This window comes from Pithys albifrons, chromosome 20 (genome assembly GCF_047495875.1).
Source record: "Pithys albifrons albifrons isolate INPA30051 chromosome 20, PitAlb_v1, whole genome shotgun sequence".
Classification (NCBI taxonomy): domain Eukaryota; kingdom Metazoa; phylum Chordata; class Aves; order Passeriformes; family Thamnophilidae; genus Pithys; species Pithys albifrons.
Genome location: NC_092477.1, coordinates 12828731 through 12849709, shown reverse-complemented (window position 1 = coordinate 12849709; position 20979 = coordinate 12828731). Strand labels below are relative to the sequence as shown.

Sequence of the window (20979 nt, the reverse complement as noted above, 5' to 3'; positions counted from 1 at the left end):
CATCATCTCATCTTCCCATTATTAAAATTTCAGAAAAATATAAAGTTTTCATTAATCTCTTGCAGCAAATTTAGTTCTCTGAACTGGCAGTTGCTTCAGCTTTTAGGACTACATTAGGCAGGATATTAAACAAAACGTGTCATTCCTCAGGATCTCCTGTAAGAGGCTAAATCAGTTTTCAAGCATATTTATGCCACTTTATCTACCAGCATCTGAATGATCATTTCGAGCTGAGGTGCTTTATTAGCAGCTGGCATTGAAATTACTCCACGCACAATTATATATCACATTATAGTAATGTTGAAATTGGTGTTAATCCAATGTCATAAAATGTAAAAAATCTTTAAAGTGTGTTATATTTTTTCAGTAATTGGCATTTTGGCTTAATGAGTTGTTACCTTTTATAAAGGCAGTACCTGCAGTGGTAATGAGAATACTCATCAGTAAATAAAGTGAGGCTTTGCCCAAGGTGCTGCCAGTGCCGGGCGTTTGGTTCCCCCTCGCCCACCCCTCCTGTGCCAGCTGAGCGTGAGCCTTGTGCCAAACCTGCCCTCATTACTGCTGGCTGGTTTTGCAGGTTCAAGAGGAGAAGAGGTCTCAGAAGAGGACCCCCAAATCGATATTGCCACAGTCCAGGACATGCTCAGCAGCCACCATTACAAATCCTTCAAAGTCAGCATGATCCATCGGCTGCGGTTCACCACCGACGTGCAGTTAGGTGAGTAATCCAGACTGAGTGTGCAGAGGAATGGAGGGCCTCGAGCCTTTGGGCATCTCTAACAGCTGCCTGACCATCTCAGGCCCTTTTAAAGCAGTTGTTCTCACCATGGTCCATTTTCTCGTGGAGCATTTGAAAGTGTTTCTGGCATTTCAGCAGGCAAAAAGATTTCTTTTCAGTTGAAAATTCTTCAGTATTTTTATTATCCAACAGCATGACCAGACCTGGAGCGCTCAGTCAGTGTCGCCCCAGCCCTGTGTGGTCTTGAGGGGCTTGGGGAGCAGAGAGTCCTGCACAGGGGCAGAGTCTGAGGGGCTCAGGGGGCAGAGAGCCCTGCACAGCCCCTCGAGGGGCAGAGAGCCCTGCACAGGGCACCAGCCCAAGGGACCTTTCTTTGACCACTTCCCAGGACAGGGAAAAGTGAAAGGACCAAAAACAAACCCGCAAACCTTCACCCACCAAACTGAGACCTCCAGCCCCAGTGCTCTCCCAAGCCATGAGGGTATTTCAGGGCTCTCAGCTGTCCTTGGTTCGGCCTGGCCAAAGGCTGTCCCCTCACACTGTCCCCTCACACTGTCCCCCCACACTGTCCCCCCACACTGTCCCCCCACACTGTCCCCTCACACTGTCCCCCCACGCTGTCCCCTCACACTGTCCCCTCACACTGTCCCCCCACACTGTCCCCCCACACTGTCCCCCCACACTGTCCCCTCACACTGTCCCCCCACGCTGTCCCCTCACACTGTCCCCTCACACTGTCCCCTCACACTGTCCCCTCACACTGTCCCCTCACACTGTCCCCCCACGCTGTCCCCTCACGCTGTCCCCTCACGCTGTCCCCTCACACTGTCCCCCCACGCTGTCCCCTCACGCTGTCCCCTCACACTGTCCCCTCACGCTGTCCCCTCACGCTGTCCCCCCACGCTGTCCCCCCACGCTGTCCCCCCACACTGTCCCCCCACGCTGTCCCCCCACACTGTCCCCTCACACTGTCCCCCCACACTGTCCCCCCACGCTGTCCCCTCACACTGTCCCCCCACACTGTCCCCCCACACTGTCCCCCCACGCTGTCCCCTCACACTGTCCCCCCACGCTGTCCCCTCACACTGTCCCCCCACGCTGTCCCCTCACACTGTCCCCCCACACTGTCCCCTCACACTGTCCCCTCACACTGTCCCCTCACACTGTCCCCCCACGCTGTCCCCTCACACTGTCCCCCCACACTGTCCCCTCACACTGTCCCCCCACGCTGTCCCCTCACACTGTCCTCTCAGGGTCCCTGCAGTGACCCTTCCCTTCCCCTCCCCTGCCAAGGGGGCAACAGGGAAAATCCAGGCGAGAGTTTTGAGCATCCATGGAGCTTCCTACTGGAAAGCTTCTTGCCAACTGTTTTATTATTCTTAAATGAGGCTTTGCAAAATTGAGAATTATTGGGTTTTTCCTTTTCTGAAACTAAAGGATTTGAACGACCAAGTGGAATTTGAGGTGGAAGAAAATAAAATGAGCCTTCCCTAAAGGTTTTATCTTGTCCTTAGTGGCTTACTGAATGCTTTTGAAAACCCGAAGGCCAAGGGCTGACAGAATCCTGAATTATAAAAACCCCATTACTGTTTTAAAATGATTGAATGGCTTTTTATCTTTGTGTTTAAATTGTGAAAATGTGATTAATGATGCATTGGTAGATGACCTGTGACATTCCTGCAAATACCTTCCATAAAGAAATGATTCAGCTGTAAAATATTAAGTGCCATAATGTTTACAAAATGCGTTTAATCTGCAGAATTCAGCAGAATTGTTAAATTTAAGCTATACCAATTCCTGTATTACTGTCACTACAGTGTCTTCATTCTTCCATTCCGAAGCACATGTTAGAGTCCATGTCTGTAAAATTCTCCCACAAGAGGCTTTTTTGGTTTATTTTGAGCTGTCTAGTTAAGGCAGGATTTATCTGCTGGTGCTGGAGCGGGGCAGTACTGGGCATGTTTGTGAGTCTGAGCAAACTCTCAGGGTGTGATAGTTTGCTGCCAGTGAAGTTTGACTCACTGTATCTGGGAAGTGTCAGAAATGAGAGCTTGAAAAGGTCATGACAGATCACTAAAGATAAATGGTTAAGGGAGAAGAGCTGTTAAATGAAACAAATGGTTTAACTTGTGCAGCAGTGGAGGAGCTGACCCTGCCCAGTGCTGTAAGGACCATAAAATTTCCCTTTTATAACAATCTGTGAACTTGTGTGGGTTTGATGGCAGTGCACTGACAATGGGGGTTTTATAATCTAATTACTACTCAAAAATCAAAGAAAACCCCAGTGGGTGTTCAAAGCTTGGGCAAATGTAGAGAATCAAAACCCTTTGATAAAGTCAGTAAGTGTATGTTGCTGAGGTTTTTCTTGATTTTTTTTAAGATATTAACAGAGAAATGCTGGTAAAAAAGGCATCAAGGGGCTATTTGGGTTCAGATGTTACTTGTGAGTGACAAACTGCTTCTTCCACCCTGAAATGGTAAAAAGCAGGGGCTAATTTTTTGTCTTTGCTCATAGTAATTGTTGTGGGAGCTGTTCTCTGGCAGTCTGATGATGGCCAGTTGCAAAGACTTTTCTGTGTAGCATTTTTGTGCCCTCAGTTTTATGTAGCAGCCATGGCAAGGTGACAACATCATCCCAAGTTGTTCCTTTGCTCCCTGTTGGCAGATCAATGGTGTTGGTGGCTGAGCAAGAGCAGGGCAAGGGCCTGTGGGTGCACTGGAAACACCTGTGTGGATCTGGGGCAAGTGCTCCAAATGAACACGTGGAAGGTTGATCACATGTGTCAGAACTCAGAAATAGTGGACAAGACCCTCAGTGTACCCTCATCCCTCCCTGCAGGTCACTGCAGTGACACACCCCTGGAGTAGGAACAGGTTCTGCCTTGGGTTTCCCTTCAGCTGTGCAGAGAAGGCAGCAATATGTGAGCTGGGCTTGTGAGTTTCTCTTTGCTACTGGCACTTTTTGAAACATTTTAGCTGCTTTGAGGCCTTATGATTGAATTTGAGACAAGGTTTATGGAAAATATGGGAGTGAGTTGGATTTTCTCTGCATTGTGCATAGCTCTGTAGTAAAAAGCAGGATGTGGATGGCCATGGGAGGAATGCCCAGCCCTCTTGAGTGAGGGGTTTATTGCAGTTTAAGGTGGCAGTTTAAGGTCTGGGGTTTGTGTTTCAGCACATATCACAGGGCAGTGCACACACAGCAGCACTCAGCAGTTTTACAAAGGCTCTATCATGTTGTGGAGGAATAAGACACATTTGCTTGTGTATCACATTAGCAGAACTAACAGGAGCATCTTGTCTGGGAAAACGACTGTTGGCAAGTATTTCAGAAAGGGGGGGGCTGTTGCAGACCCCAACAAAGGAACCAAAAACAGAACAGTGTTACTGGACACATACATTGATGGCATTTCTTTTGATAAAATGAATGAATTAAAAAAAGAGTAGAAGCAGCATTTTTACTTGGATTTTGAGTATGACTGATTTGTGCTGCGAGACAGAGACTGCAGAAGCTTCAGACACAATGCTGTTTGGATTTTAGGTTTCAACACATCCAGATTGTGAGAACAATAACACAAAAAAGACAACATTCTTTGTCAATGTGCTCTCTGGATGTGGGTAAGCTTGAGCCAGCGATGTCGAGATACAGAAATAATGGATGAAGTATACAGCAACAATTTGCAGATAAAAATAATAGAAGTTAAAGTGTATTTTACATGATAAAAAAAAAAGATGAAAGAGGAGGAAGTCTGTTCCATCTGAGATGGTTACAAAATGGTGAAGTAGCCTCTGCTGAGAAGATTGATGCAATGGGGAGTGACCTTGGCTTGGAGCAGGAGCTGGTGATGTATGTATGAGCATCTCGCTGCTAAATGGACCCAGATTTGTAGCACTAATATACATGGAAGCCCAGAACCAAACTCAGGATGGCAATAAATCAACAGCCACTTTGGGTGTCATTTCTGGTTTATATTCCACTATTGTTCTATCACTTTAATTCATGTCACTATCATCTGTTCATCTGGAACAGTTTTATATAATTTTCCAGTGGAGTTACCTGACAAATCCTATCAAATTAACAAGGTGCATTAACAGTATTGACTGACTGTGAATTCTGAAGTTGCAGGACCAAACAGTTAAATTTTTTGAGGATATTTTCAGGGGTGATGCTCACAGAGGAAGGGATGGGGAACAGTCCTTGTTCACAAACAATTTGGACCTTTATTTTTAGAACTTCCCTTGATTTCTTTTCAGCGAGAAAATAGACTTTGTACCATCAAATTCCATATTTTCCTTAAACTGCAGCAAATGCCATGTGGAATAATTAACTGTTGCAGTGAAATACCAATGCTGATTTTAAATAATCTGGCCAAAATTAAGTCACAAACCAAAATGGGCTCCAGATACAGCCTCAGCCAGCTCAAGTTAGTGAGTTCCAGCATTCTGGGTGTTAACTGGCCTCTTGATCCAATGCTTAGTTGAAATTTGAGCTCTCTGATGTGACATATGTTTAATGACAAAGCACATTCCTGGATTAATGGGGTGTTCCTGGAACCCGTGGCAGTCGCAGGGTGAGTGAGGGTGACCTGGTGTGGGTGCTGGGGCTGCAGAGAGACCCCCACAGGTGGCTGCCCCGTTCTGTCTCTGTGCTTTGGCTTTGCACTGGCATAGAACACGAACTGGGCATGGTTTGCAAGTTCAGCCATGACCAGCCTTTAAGAAATACTGAGTTAATTTTGGAGGGCTTGGAAGAGTTATGTGTGTGTGTGACATCTTACTTTTATTTTGTCGCCTCTCTCAGAAGTTTCTTCTTCACCTTCTTTAGGTTTCTTGTGCTTTGGAAAAGCCAAAAGGGGTGTCTTTGAGAGTGGCAGAGCCAGAACCTTCAGAAGGGAGAAGGTTCTCTGCTGTTTTCCAGAACTGCAAGAGTTAAATGATATTTAAATACTTTTTTCCTGCATTGCTTCCTTTTGTTGTCTCATGAGTTTCATCTGTAACTCATGACTGAAGACACCTTGTTTTTAAGGTTTTACACACCTTGTTGTAAAAACCTCCCTGGAAAGTTTGTTCAGGTGTGTCAGCAGCTCCTGAACTGGTTCCAGTGGGACACTCCTTGGCCTCAATCTGCCCCAAAAGCACTGGTGTGGCCCTACTTTGAGTTTTGGGGGGAGTTTTGGGGATCACAATATCATAAAGACATGAAGTTATTAGAAAGCATCCAAAGGAGGACCAGGAGGATGTGAAAGGTGTAGAGGGGAAGCCTGATGAGGAGCAGCTGAGGTCACTCTGTTTGTTCAGCCTGGAGAAGAGTATACTGAAGTCAGACCTCATTGTGGTCTTCAACACCCTCACAAGGGGCAGTGGAGGGGCAGCCCCAGCCTCTGCTCTCTGTGACCAGGGGCAGGACCTGAGGGAACAGCTGGAGCTGAGTCAGGGGATGTTTAGGTTGGGTATTGGCTAAAGGGGTTTCTCCCACAGCGTGGTTGAGCACTGGAACAAGCTCCCCAGGGCAGTGATCACTTCCCCAAGCCTGTCTGAGATCAAGAGGTGTTTGGACAATGCTCTCAGGCACATGGTGTGATTCTTGGGGTGTCCTGAGCAGGGCCAGGAGTTGGGCTCTGATCCTGATGGGTCCCTTCCAGCTCAGCATGTTCTGTGATTCCATTCTATGATTCCAGTGTCTGCTGTGCAGCAGATGGAGCAGGGCCCTTGGTGATAGTGTCTATTACACAGAGCAGTGGTGACTGAAAAGCCAGCAGTATCTCCTATAAATCTTGCAGCTCATGTAGCTGCTGCTTCCAGAAGAGCTCTGTACACGTTGAGAAGAATTGTTTCTGTGCTATTTCTTTCTTTTGGTATGCTTGTACAGGAGAATAAAATGCAGATTATCAATGCAGTTTGATAACCATTTGCTTCTGGTTTCAAAAGCTCCCGTGCTTTCAGAAAACCCAGGAGGGCAATATACCTTCAGCCCATTTAAGATTTATAAAGTGTGTCAAACGGCTGATATGAAATCGGTTAAACAGATCACTGTTGTGGCTCTCTATTCTTTCTCATCTCAGGTATTTCTGGAGACAAGGTAGAGATAGACCCTGTTACTAATCAGAAGGCCAGCACTAAGTTTTGGATTAAGCAGAAACCCATTTCAATCGATTCTGAACTCCTCTGTGCCTGTGACCTTGCGGAAGAAAAAAGCCCAAGTGAGTAGTCCTTTTTATTTATGTTCTCTCTCCTCTCCCTCCCTGGATGTGCTCGATGTCCGAAGAGTTATTGCTACCATGTCCTTTTCTTTCTATAGGTGTATTTTATTCATTACAGGATGTTTTTAATCTGACTTGATTCTGTTATAGAGAACACAGCATAACAGACACACATTTTATGAGTGTCCTTTGATGCTGCTCTCAGCTAATGGCATCATTCAGTGTTTCTTGCCCACTGTCATACCAAGAAAAAACTGGCTCTGCCCAGCTGTCTCCTGCCCCACAGCAGGGCAGGTAAATCCATCTTTCAACTTAGTTGCAGCATTTTTGAACTTTTTAACATCCAGACTGGTTTTAAACAGTCTTTGATGCAACTGAGGATCTTGGACATACAGTAAGTGTCAGCTCAGTCTGAATTTGCCTCAGCCAGGGCTGCAGTCACTGGGATTGGAGGTGCTGCTCTGAGTATTCTGCTCTGTAGCAGTGGCTGTGCCAGGCTCTGAGGACAGGCTGGATGTCCCAGCTCACCGTCATCACCCAGAGGTCAGAAGTGCAGCTTCAAAAGCCAAGGGCTTCTGCTTGTTGCATCAGTGAGCAATGAGAGCCTCTATCTGGAAAATTTGTTTTAAAAAGCATAAGATGGGCCTTTGGGGAACCGGGCAATGTCTCCCAGTGGGGCCAAAATGGAATTGTCTACTATCAAAAAGCAACTGTAGTTCAAAAGCTCAGATGGATTTTATTGCACTTGGGCCTCTGCAGGGTAGGAATGCTGGTATTAAGTACTTATCTGCAAGGTGACAGAGAGGGAGAATTATGTGATACATATTTACAGAGGTAATGATCTGTTGAATTCTCTTGGAAGAGTAAATTTATGGCTGCCACAGATTTTATCAGCAATTATTGAACTATATTCTTCTCTCCTTCATTACCCCTTCCTACTTCCATGTTCTTGGTATAGTCATTGTCCTCCTTTTCTGTCTCTCCATCAAGATTTCTTGGTGCTTGGGGAGGCACAAGCCCAAGGAGAAGCTTCCCCAATGACCTGGTGGTCTGAAACGTGTGAGGGTTGTGTACAGTGTGAGGGGCAGTTTTCACTGGTAAATACTGTCACACCTCTGGCTTGTAGCCACATTTCATTGCAAATGCAATCACTTGAGGTGATAAATTTGTGCCCACAAAAGCAGGCTGGATTTGAAGAGCCAACCTTGGAACCCAAGGTTTCCACTCCTGTCAACATGCCAGACTGAGGCATCCGGATGTCCCTGGACACCTCAGACCGTGTCATGCTGGGATGGGGCTGTCCAGCCCCAGAGGGAGCACCTGCTGCTGTGGGAAATGATGTTTGTACCCAAACCTTGCCAACCCAAGAATTTCAACAACCAAACAGAGCTCAGGTGTGGAAGGGCAGTACCTGCATGAGGGGACCACTGAGTGAAGAATCACGGTGGCTTTGGAGAGGACACTGACAGGCTGCAACAAAGGCAACCATTATGGTACTGAGGGGTTTATTTGCACATTTTCACGTGACCATTGTAGACTCCTACTAAATAATTGTTCAGCACAGTTCCAAAAGGAGAAGATACTTCCTCGTGAAACTGCTGACCTTTTCCCAAGTCACTAAAGATGTTCCAAAACTCATTATTTTAGGCCAGGAAAAGAGACTTTTAGTGTGACATCTCAGAATGATGCATTTTGGGGAACTGAACAGAAGATCAGTATCTCTTGAATTTTAAATGGAAAAAAGTTATTTTAGTAGCATAAAGGAATGAAACTCACTGTATTTCACAAGTTTTGTCTGTGATTTTTATCAGAACGGTGATGTATGTTTGTAGCAGAGTTTACATCAAAAATTATTCCCAGATCTTCCTTGAATGAATTATTGCAAAGAGAGGCTGAGTACAGATAAGGTCTTTGAGTTCTGCAATATATTTTGTTTTCATGTTTTTATCTTTGGTAACACAAACATGCTTCATCTCCTCTTTCAGAAGTGCTCTGCACATGCACCAGTCCTTGTCCTGTTATGCAGGTGAAATACAGGGTGTGAGTTTGGTACTGCCTTCCCTCCCCAGGCACTGTGGTAGGGTTAGAACCCAGCTGAGCCCTGCTTTGCTGGGCTGGGTTCCTGTAACCTCTGGAAGAGGTGAAGGGTTTGCAGGAGCCTCCAAATGTGACTATACTTTTTAATAAGGACAAGGGGCACTGGGAGTGAAGGCTGAGTGGTGGGACCAGCGTATCAGTGTAGTGGAGAGCCTTGTGCACCTTCTTTAGTTTTCTCTGAACAGGTTCATGCAGTGAAGCTTTAGTGGCACTTGCATGTGTGTTAAAGGCCTCAACAGCTTCAGAGCTGACATGGTGTGAATATTTACAGATGGCTTGAAGCTGTTCTGGATGGGCTGAGCTTTCCTGTGCCACAAGTTCACAGAACTCAGAGCTGCCTTCAGTGAGGACAGGAAATGAAAACAGAAAGCTCTGGCATCTCACTTGCCATTAGCAGAAGGATTGTAGGCAGGGATAGCTGATGATTTTTGTTTGCCCTTGTAGTAGCCCTGGGTCAGAATTTGAATTTTTATTTGTAAATTAAATCAGGCTCCCTGGATTTAGACCAAGGGAAGAGGTAATGGCCCTGCTGGCTCTCTCCAGTGCCATTAGTACCTGAGAACACTGGGCATGAACAGCTTCTTTAAATCAGGTTCGGCCTGATAATCACGAGAGATTCTGAATGTTTGGAACCTTGAAAGGAAGCATCCTATCATAGAGAAATAAGATTTAAGCCTTAATAAAGTAGTTGTCATTTTTATAGCTGAAAAGAGCTTTGTATCTCAATTAAGTGTACATAATATAAAGTCTTAAGGAAGCAACATAATAAGTTTAATACAATTATATCCCTTTGCAATAGTGTAATTTAAAGGAAATCTGATTCTGGTAATGTCTCTTACATTACTTGGACAAGGGAGAAACTTCAGTGTCACTGCCCATTGCCTCGGTGCAGTGCTCTGTGGTCCCAGCACGGCTGGGATGGATGCCCCGTGCCCAGGGCTGCCGGGCACCAGCAGTGGCACTGGCACTGCTGTCGGGACGGACCGCAGACCTCGGGGCAGCCCTGCAGTGCCAGCAGGGCTGGGATGGCTGCCCTGTGCCCAGGGCTGCCGGGCACCAGCACTGCCGGGGGGATGGACCACAGACCTTGGGGCAGCCCTGGGGTGCCAGCAGGGCTGGGATGGCTGCCCTGTGCCCAGGGCTGCCGGGCACCAGCACCGGCACAGCCGTGGGGATGGACCGCAGACCTCGGGGCAGCCCTGGGGTGCCAGTGGGGCTGATCGGTGGAACACTCACCGCGGGCCTCTCTCATTCATCTGTGTGCTGCACAAGCTGCAGAAATTGGATTTGTTTGATGATTTACTTGAGACACTGAAGCAGCGTTCTCTGTGACCCCTTATCTGCCTTGGGTTTGTTTTCATAAAGCAGAGACATCTCAGTTACTGGGTCAAAATACCCTCAATATGAAGGTAAGTCTAAACAAAGGTGTTCTGTAGGTCACGGAGTACATGGGTAACTTGGGTTTGTAATTTAATTGCCCGCGTTGCACCCTGCAGCTGAAGATTTCCTTTAAATTCTGATTCCATTGTTGCACTGGGGCTTAACAGAGTGTTAACCTGGTAATAGGCACAGGGCCTCCCCATTATATGTCTCGCTATCGAGCGGTTCTGCATGACTAGTTAAAAAAGATGGCAAGAAGATTAATGAAAGCTGCGAGTACAGAAGGGGGGCAGGTACCTCGGCAAGACTTCCAGCGAGGAGATATTAGAGCTGAACCAGAGCTTGGCTTTTTCTTTATCCCGTGACCTTTGAACCTGCCTTACTGTCGGGAGCTGCCAGCCGAGCCGACGTTTTGATTGATGTTGCTACACGAGTCAGTCTTTCCCATTGAATTCCACATCTGCACGAAAATAGCTTTTCCAGCAGTATTCACCCTGCTGTAAGTGATAGCCAGAGCGATGCCTGAACCCCCTTTATGTAGTTTTCATTTAAAGCTAAAGGTGTTTGATGTTTTAATTCCATGTCCACTTCCTCCTGATTATGCACGTCGGGTAACGCTAACTTATTGAATTCATTGTTTGTTGTGGAAGGGCTGAAAATACACAGAAAGCATTGGGAAGCTCAAATAAAGACATTGCAGATTTGCTCAGAGCCTGCAGTGGGGCCAGAGCAGAGGCAGTGATTACCTGTGTGCTCTGCAAATGGTGCACAAAATATCCTGTGCTGGTTCCTGAGATCCCTGCTCCCACTGTGGGTAATGCAGAGCATCTGTAAAGTAACAGAATAAAATTCCTGCTTGATAGGAGACTAATCACAGCTTCTGATCAGAAGGTAAAAAACAGGCTCAGCAGAGAAAATGTTCCCAAACTTCAGGCTCGGAGTGAAAGGACTGTCCAAGTGTGGAACAGAAGGAATGAGCCCACACACACGTGTCTGTGCTGGCAGGCAGGGGATGCCTCGGGGGGACAGCAGCGGGCACAGATGGCAGTGGCTGTGCCGCCGGCTCGGTGTGCCACGGTGGGCTCAGGGCTGGGCTGGAGGGGCTGGGTGAGCCCAGGGGGCCCCGGCAGCCTGGGCAGCACTCGGTGGGCTGTGTCCCACCAGAGAGGGGTCTGGCAGTGGGGGGTCCCTGCGGAGGGCTGGCAGCGGTTTGGGGACGGTGGCACCGGAGCGGCTCCTGCCGCAGCCTGGGCTGTGCTGATTAACTGCGTCCCCCTTGAACAGCCTCTCCATAAAAGTTCTCCTGAGCGCAATCAGGAGCGTGCATTGCCTCATCCTTTTAACAAATCTGTTTTGTAGCCCTATTAAAAGGGGTCTTCATCTATTCTGTCAAAGCTATTCTGCTGGGGTTTTTTAGTTTAATTACACTATCCAATTAAAACTCCTCGCTGCATTTTGATTCGCCTCTCCTCGGGCCTGAGTGGATGTGACATTTACAAGGCTCGCCTCTCAGGCAGACAATGTGTGATTGATGAGGTGCAGACACAGTGGAGGAGCCGATTGCCATGTGGAAACACTGCTTAGTGCATTTTGATTTATTTATCATCTTTTTTCCCAAACAAGGTTGCTGGTGGAGAGGTTTTGGGCAACCCCAAGTTCCACCTCTATTTTCAGCATTTTTGCAAAAATCTTTATTAGTATTCTGCCTTTTATAGTAATTTGAAGAAGAAGCAAAAGGCTTTGAGAGGAAAAAAAATCCAGATGTGTGAATAGTTACCAGACTTTGACACAAAAGTGGATGTGTGCATTCATGTCATTTGTTCCTACTAAAGTACTGTTTGGTTTGAGGACATCCACTCCAGGTTCATGGTGAGCAGCCTGAACCCATCAGTTCTATTGGTATCAGTGGGGTCAGGATTTCATCCAGAAATGACTGCCCTCACTGCCTCTAAATTATGTCCCTCTGAGATAAGTATTATTTGCATAAAATGGCCTTAGCCCCACTTGTACACTCAGGCCAACATTCCTGATCTGTGTCTCTAACCTGGCACAGTGCTGTGTCCTGGACAATCCAGCTGCAGCCATGGCACAACTTGGGACATCCCCTGGAAGAAAAATGAAGGCTTTTTGTTGCCAGAGGTTGTCAGAAGGAATGTTGGGTGGGTTTGGTGGTAATGCAACTCTTGTGGCTTTGGTAGGACCTTCAGGCCCTGCTCCAGGGTCACAGCATCGTTTTGGAGGTAGCACATGTGGATTTCAGACAGATGAGTCTCTCCCCAGTGCTTTTGGGTGAAACAGAGCAGGGACTGGAGAGCAAAAGCTCCACTATCTGATACAGGATTTGAAGGAAATTTGTACAAAAACATTGCTGGTGTGTATTTTTTTTTCTTATTCCTTGCCTTTTTGCTCGTGTATTTCTAATTTGTTCATCCTTTCTGGAGCCTTGAGAAGATTTCAGGGTATGATCCTGTTTTGATCACAGTTTCTGAAGTGGTGAGGATCAGTGATGTCAAACGATGTCCGTAAGTGCTTTGTTCTTCAGAGAGGTCCTTCTCCAGCTATTTATTCCACTAATAACTCTTAATTGTTGACTTCTGCCTTATGGCCCTGTAATGACAAAGCAATCATCAAGGTATATTGGAAAATTAACATAAATTTGCATTCCCCAGTGTTTGTTTTCTGTGTTGTCCAATTCATGAATATTCTTTTCATCCTCCATCTAATTAGTGATTTCATTCTGTGCATACTGTTTAAAGAGTGGCTTTGGCAAAGAGGGTTTTGGTATGGGCTGAATTGTGGAGTAGGAGGGGAAGAAGGAAAACTCTTTATAGTCTTGTCAGATTCAGTAAAAAAATTGTCTTGTCTTGTGCAAATTCACAACCTTCCAAAGTTTTCCAGGCATTCTGTATTTCCTGGCATACTGTTTCCCAGTATTTTTTAGATAGAGTTTATTACTTAGATTAAAAAGTGATAATTTTTTCACCTATATCAAGTGCAGTGTGGTGGCCTGCTAAGGGTTTGGGTGTTTTCTCAGGATTGCAGGAATTAGCAGAAGGTTTACTGCTGCCTGTATGAGCACATTTTGGTCAATAATTCAGGTGCTGTAATTCTGCAGGACTGCTGACTGGGGACAGGGACAGGGACACGGGGCTGAAGCACAGGGGGGTTTCTCCAGGCCCCAGCAGGGTGAGGAGAGCTCGGCATCGCTGCGTGGCCGGCCCTGCAGAGCCTCTTCCTTCGCCTCGTTGGCAGTGCAGTGGTGCTAAAAATCAGGAGACAGGGCAAGCAGCTGAATGTGAGACATGGTGCTGAAGGAGTAAATGAGCTCTCCTCGGTGAATTCCCAGTGAATTAGCATCCTGCCCTTCCGCTGGCATCGGCTGTAGGCTCCTCTCCAGGAGTAACCACACAGGAACCCATTAGTGTTGGGGTTGGAGAAGATTTATCAGCATTCCGAGCAGAGGCCAAAGGGCAGTGCTGGGAAGATGTTGCTCTCCTGCTGCTGCAGCAGGGGCAGCCCCGGCACGGGCTGGGGCTCGGCCGCGGTGGGGCTGGTGAGGGGCGTTGGCACGAGCCCCCTCAGCTGTGCCAAGCTCACCGTGGGCTGTGCCTACACAAAAGCTGTTGGTAACAGATGAGTTTCTGTCAGTCCCTTTGCTTTCCATAACTGTTTTAACAAGTAAGCATAGTTGGGAATAACATGAATTTTGTGTTGTGCAGCCGATTAATGCTGATTGCAGAGCACTGAGGTTCCCCCCAAACACCAAACCACTGCTGTTGTGGGAGTGGTGGTAGTGGAGCCTTTGTGCAGTGTCTGCATTGGGTTGAAATCTCCCATCACGTGCAGTAGGAGCAACTTGAGCTGCTGCTGTTTGTTACCAGTTCCTCTCATATGGAAACATCAAACCATGGAAGCTCCTATTGATCTTGGAATTGTCAGGGGTGGTGCTCTATTGGAAAGAGGTACATCACATATTTAAGCACTCTTGGAAATGGAAATCAATCTCACAATTCATAAATTCCATCTGGCTAGAAGAGTAGCAGAGCAAAGTGCCAGTTAGGATTTCAGTGCACTCATATTTCACGCTGTAAATAGTGTGATGTGGACTCAGAGCCCATAAACATGATGCTGTAATGGTGCTTTCTAAGGAAGAGTCTTCTTGGCTTCTTTCCACTGAATCACCAGTCAGGGGCAGGATGGGGCTGCATGTTCTGCATGGCTGGTTGTGCACAGCCATGGATTTGGCATCCGTGCCACGTCCCCTGCGGCTCCGGGGAGCCCCTGCAGGGTGTGAGTCTGAGCCTGGCCAGAGCTGTGCCAGAAAGGCAGGACTGGAACAGGCTCTGCACCTTGGCAGTGCCGCCTGGTGTGCTGTGAGTGCTGCCCTGGCCTGCCAGAGCAGAGGGGCAGCGCTGGGCTCCCAGGGGAGCAGGGCGGACGCTGTCTCACGCTGTTTGGCACGCTGGGATTGGTACTGGCATTTGGTACCGGCATCTGTTGTTCTGTCACCGGAAGAGCTGACTCTTCACATCCAAAAAGAAATGCTTGGGTGAAGCTCTGGGTCGTGCTGCTGGTCAGCTGGGCTGGTGCTTCTGCCAGAAAGGAGGGGCAGCTCCCTGGAGTGAGGCAGAGCTGGGGGGCCTGGGTGGGGTTCCGTCATCAGGCACGGCAAAGGATGTGATCTGCTTGATTTCTGTGTCACCATGTCATTCTGTGGCTCTGTGGGCAGTGCCATGCCACGCTGCACTCTGCTGTGCCATGCCATGCCATGCTGTGCTCTGCTGTGCCATGCCATGCCATGCTGTGCCATGCCATGCCACGCTGTGCTCTGCTGTGCCATGCCATGCCATGCTGTGCCATGCCGTGCCACGCTGTGCTCTGCTGTGCCATGCCATGCCACGCTGTGCTCTGCTGTGCCATGCCATGCCATGCTGTGCCATGCCGTGCCACGCTGTGCTCTGCTGTGCCATGCCATGCCACGCTGTGCTCTGCTGTGCCATGCCATGCTGTGCCGTGCCGTGCCACGCTGTGCTCTGCTGTGCCATGCCATGCCACGCTGTGCTCTGCTGTGCCATGCCATGCCATGCTGTGCCATGCCATGCCATGCTGTGCCATGCCATGCCACGCTGTGCTCTGCTGTGCCATGCCATGCTGTGCCGTGCCGTGCCACGCTGTGCTCTGCTGTGCCATGCCATGCCACGCTGTGCTCTGCTGTGCCATGCCATGCCATGCTGTGCCATGCCATGCCATGCTGTGCCATGCCATGCCACGCTGTGCTCTGCTGTGCCATGCCATGCCATGCTGTGCCATGTGGTGGCCATGCTGTGCCGTGCCGTGCCACGCTGTGCTCTGCTGTGCCATGCCATGCCATGCTGTGCCGTGCCATGCTGCGCTCTGCTGTGCCATGCCATGCCATGCTGTGCCGTGCCGTGCCACGCTGTGCTCTGCTGTGCCATGCCATGCCATGCTGTGCCATGTGGTGGCCATGCCGTGTGGTGGCCGTGCCATGCCACACACCCTGCCACCCTCCATCCACCATGGCAGTGGTGAACACCTGAACAGGTTTTGTCTTGATCCACAGGAAGAACCACCCGATGAACTTCCAAGACCCCAAACCAGCAGCTCATTGGGGTCCTCCTGACCGTGTTCTGTGCCATTTTCAGTTTTAGTAATCAGTGTCTGTGACTGTGTGGAATGTTCAATGTCCAAGGAAAATGGTGGGAGCTGGTGGGTGATGGTGCTGTGTCCCATCCCCAGGAGTCATGCACTGGCACTTTTGGGATCATTAAGATGCTGCATTCCAGGCAGAGCTGCATTCATTAACATGCTGATGAGCTCCTGGCTTGGAATTCCACATTTTTAGTACCACCAGGGTATCATTTGTCAAATGATTTAAAGGGTATTTTTTTTATTATTATTATTAGCCAATTTTTCAATATAGAATTTATATTCCAGATTAGTGCATCATAATGGTGTTTAATTAACATGCCACAATAAAATACTTGCATCTGAAATTTCCTGGCCACCGATCTGAGCATATATCAGTCACTTTTGGGAAATCTGGAGAATTAGATAATGTAAATAAGATTTCCAATTAGCTTTCCTGCAGGAAGGACCTGGATTTACAGTAACGTGGCTGTTACTTTATGGATTGCCAGCTCTGACCGTTGAACTGAATAAATTTGGAGAAAACTGTTGGGAAAGTACCATGTATAGAATATGCTTAATTTTCGTTTTAAAGCCATCAGCATCCATACAAGTGAAGGATATTTTGCCTCCCCACATGTTCCACCTGACACCCTTGTGTTGCAGTTGTCCCTCCCAGCGCTGTCCTGGCCGTTCTCCCAGGGCAGCCACGGAGCTGCTGGGCTGGCACACTGCGTGTCCACTGCACTACTCAGCCCCTGAGTCCCTGTGTTTGGACTGGGCCCGAGCAGCCAGGAAGCTGCCAGCAAATGGGTTACCATTGGCTTGGACTGTCCCATGTGCAGGAAGGGCAATCCCAGCTCTGAGTGTTCGGCAGCGGTGCGGCTGCGTCTTCGGTGCTGTGCAGGGCTGACATTCCCTTGGCCAGCAGCAGCTGGGTGTGTTTGGGTGATGTTTTGGGGTGATGAGGTTTTGGAGTGATGATTCTGGGTTAATTGCCCTTTTATTTTCAATACAACACTTCTCCACAAGTGGTGCCTGTGCAGTGTTTCCACGACCCAGCCCCGAGCAGTGGCTGGGCTGAGGCTCCGGCGCGGGCCGAGCGGAGCTAACCAGCCATTTGATGGATTTTTGCGTTTCCTGCAGTGGGGATGTGATGGAAAAAGGAACTTTATTGACTGGAGTTCAGCTGCTCCTGTAAGCCACCACTTGCCTTAAATTGAAATGACATGAGAAGCCTGTCAGCATTTCATTGCTTCCTTCTGTCGTGCTGATGGTACGCGGAGATCACCATCTGTGGTTTTCTTCTGTCAGGCACACGAGCTCTGCTCAAACTTTACAGGAATATTCTGAACAGTTTTTTCTTATCTTTGCAGGTCATGCAATATTTAAACTTACATATCTAAGCAATCATGACTACAAACACCTTTACTTTGAATCAGATGCTGCTACTGTCAATGAAATCGTACTGAAGGTGAGTATTAAATTTTAACGTGACCCAAAATCCTGGTGTTTTCCACTTGTTAGACATGAGAGTGTTCAGGAGGCTCTGGTAACACACAAGGGTGCAGTGCCTGAGAACCACTGAGGTGTGTTTAACCTGCCAGACTGGCTGCTCCCTGCCTGTTTTATTCATCCTTCAAACAGTCACTGCCTGTCTGTGTGTAGCATTTCCTTTTGTGCTTGTTTCTAATTAATAGAGACACCATTTTCTGTGAAATTTTGTATGAAACTACCAAATGTTGTTGTGTCCAGGTAGTTTCCACCCCTGGCATGTGAGGTGCTCAGCATCCCTGTGCCATGCAGGGGTGTGGGGGCTGCAGGGTCGGGTGCTCCTGCCCCTCTCCTGGGTGTTCCTGCAGAGCTCACAGGGACTGTTCCTCACCCTGATCCTCCTTGGGCACTGTTTGCTTCCCCTGGGCTCTGTGCAGACAAGGCCTCCCTTGCTTGGGGAAACAGCTATTGTTACACTCTTGGAATATTAAATGGAATTTTCCACAAGTTCATCTTTCGTAGCAAGTCAAAATTCAAAAGCAATAATTCTGGCAAACCATCTGTTATGTTTACTTTTATTGGCTGTGTGGAGTTTAGAGGATTGTTAAATAACTGACATGTGATAAAATAACTTTTATTCATAACACAGAAGGTGAAGGCATTTGAGGGGGTTTCTATTCTGTGGGCTGTTGGGCCAATTCTTTTGTTCCCACTTTATCTTAAATCAGCTGTTGTAATCCAGAACAGAGTCTTGGAATCACAGAATCCTTAAGGCTGGAAAAGACCTCCAAAATCATCCACTCCAACCTTTCCCCAATCCCCCCCTGCCCACTAACCATACCACAGAGTGCCACATCTGCGTGTTTTTTGGAAACTTCCAGGGGTGGTGACTCCACACATCTGAGACTGGTCATAAAAGAAGACATAAAAAAAAGTTTACTGTCAATAATATGAATATTCAAAAGAGAAATATTGTTGAACAGTACTTTTTTCTAAAGTTGGCAGTTCGTTTACGTAGAACATTCTCTGGTTTCATGCACAAGTCACTGGTTTGTTTTCAATTCCATCAACATTAGGAGAGGCAGAAAAATCAGACTTTTCAAATTAGGCTTTTTACATGATCAAGTGAGAAGGATGGGGGCTTTATTGACCATGAAAATTCCCTATATTTTTATGCCTTAAGCTGTAATATGCAATGAAAGTGAAACACTCTGCAGTGCATAAAATTGTGCAAGTTTTAAGCCACAGCATATTAACCAGCTAATGGCAGACCAAAGGGCATTTTTATCTTTTTGATTCTTGCATTAACCTTCCATTAAAATTATCTGTGAGATTATCACAAAGCACTAAAGATAATAAATTTAGGGAGTAGCAGGCTTGTTAAATATCATTTAAAAATGCTTTTATCAAGTAAAATGTGCCAAAACACAGAAAAACTCTGAGATTAGCTGAGTATGCAAACAGTGTAATGGAAGAATTATTTTTATTGAGGCTGATAAAATGCTTTATTGAAGCCCATTAGTGGATTATCCCAGTGCTGGGGGTCTCCTCACTGCCTTCACCAGAGGTTTGGGTGGCCGGGTGGGGAAAGGAACAAGGGACGTGGGAGGATGTGCCAGGCTCTTCTGGTGCTCCAGTCTCTCTCTGCCACCATCGTCCTGGTGGCCACTGGGACCAGTTCCACCAGAGCCCTGTCCCCTGGGCTGTGTGGGGTCCCTGCCCCTCCCCGGGCTGTCCCGCTCAACCACCAATGCAATTAAACACGTCTTGTGTCTTGCAGGTTAACTATATTCTAGAGTCACGAGCAAGCACAGCCAGAGCAGATTATTTTGCTCAGAAACAAAGAAAACTGAGCAGGAGAACAAGCTTTAGCTTCCAGAAGGAGAAGAAGTCAGGCCAGCAGTGAGGCCGACGTCGGGCAGAGCGTGTGCCGCGTTCGGCCGAGCCGCGCCCGCCGCCTGTGCCGGTGGGGGCAGGACTGGGGGCTCCGCTGCCCGCGGGCAGGAGCGGCCGGGGGGAATCGGGACTGCCCTGTCTGTCTCTCATGGGAGCTTCTCCCTCGGTGCTGAGGGGAGGTCTCCCCGTGACAGAAATAAAGAGCCATATCAGCTGGAAAGAAGACTGTTACGCTTCAGGTTCCTTTGATTAGAAATAAAAGAATGACGTAGACTGGCATCATTTAATTACTGTATTATGTACAATCACAAGAAGAGATGTGATTACATATTATTTCACAGCCTGGTTAAAATAAATTATATACATCTGTAATCCACCCACGTACACGCAGGTATTGCTTGTGACATGATCAAATTTCTAAAAACAAAATGTAGGACAAATGTATCCATTTTTACTATTAATAAACAGATGTAATCTTTTTCAAGGTCCATATGATGCACAGTTCTTTTGGGGGGAGGCTGCAGTCCCAGATGGTTTCACTTCTGTTGCTGAAGTGCAGGAGGCATCCGTGAGCCAGGAACAGCAGCCGTGGCAGGGGAGTGCTTAGCAAGGGATGCTGAGACAGCCGAGTCTGTTGTGGTTTGTTTTGTTCAAAAATGTTTTTATTTAACTGTGCTTTTCAGCTTTGCATACGCTTTATTGGAAGTTCCTTGCTGTAGTTGGAAATCCGTGGCAGTGTCTTGGTGGTGGAGAGGAGCATCCTCCTGCCCAGGACCTTCCTCTGAGGCACCTTGCACCTAAGGACTGAGAAATGCCTTCACCTTTTCTTAATATTATTCTTTAAAAATAAAAAATAGAGACCTACTTTGTACTGGGATTTGTAACTATCTTGGCCTTGTCCATCCTTAATACATCAGGGAACATGGGAATGGGATTGCTGGGGCCCAGAGCTGCATTTTTGGCTGAATTCACCATAGGTGTCTTTCATCCATCCACCTGCAGAGCTGGAGCTCTGCACACACGTCCCTGTGTCGTGGAACTGTCCCGGTTCCACCCGGCATTGAACCCCCCGGGCTGGGCCAGCCGAGCGTGGCAGTCCCCCAGCACAGCCTGACCTCTGCCAGCTCCCACCTTTTTGTACAGAGAAACCTCCTGAGCCTTAACACGGAGTGCAGGAACAACCCCCGAGGCAGAGGGAGGGTCTGTGTCTCTCACCTGTTGCGTTTCACTCTCGGTTTTGGTGGTTCAGCCGTTCCAGTGCCGATGGCACAGGGAGGGAGCCCTGCCCACACCGAGCCAGGCCTCTCTGTACAGTCTTCCATGATATCTGCAAAATGAGAAATGCTATTTTATAGTATGTTATTAATTTTTTTAATATTTTCTATGTGCAAGTGCAGCACAAATGCAATGGGGAAAACCCCTTCGATGTAAATGACTCCTTTAACCAACTCTGTGAACTATTTAACATTAAAGTTGTTCTGTGAATGTTCTCTGGCCACCCAGTTTCAATTCTTTTTAACTGAACTG

General features: G+C 47.6%; 1 protein-coding gene across 5 annotated transcripts in view; it reads left to right on the top strand.

Moving 5' to 3' along the window:
* MAPKAP1 (MAPK associated protein 1) overlaps positions 1-20316 on the top strand; it is an 88306-nt gene extending 67990 nt beyond the window's left edge. For all 5 annotated transcript variants that reach the window (XM_071574551.1, XM_071574550.1, XM_071574553.1 and 2 more), the window contains 4 exons: positions 578-718; positions 6802-6939; positions 17439-17536; positions 19337-20316. In XM_071574551.1, coding sequence (XP_071430652.1) covers positions 578-718; positions 6802-6939; positions 17439-17536; positions 19337-19462 — 503 coding nt within the window. In that variant the 3' untranslated portion in view covers positions 19463-20316. The remainder of the gene's footprint in view (positions 1-577; positions 719-6801; positions 6940-17438; positions 17537-19336) is intronic.
* Positions 20317-20979: the final 663 nt, after the last annotated feature.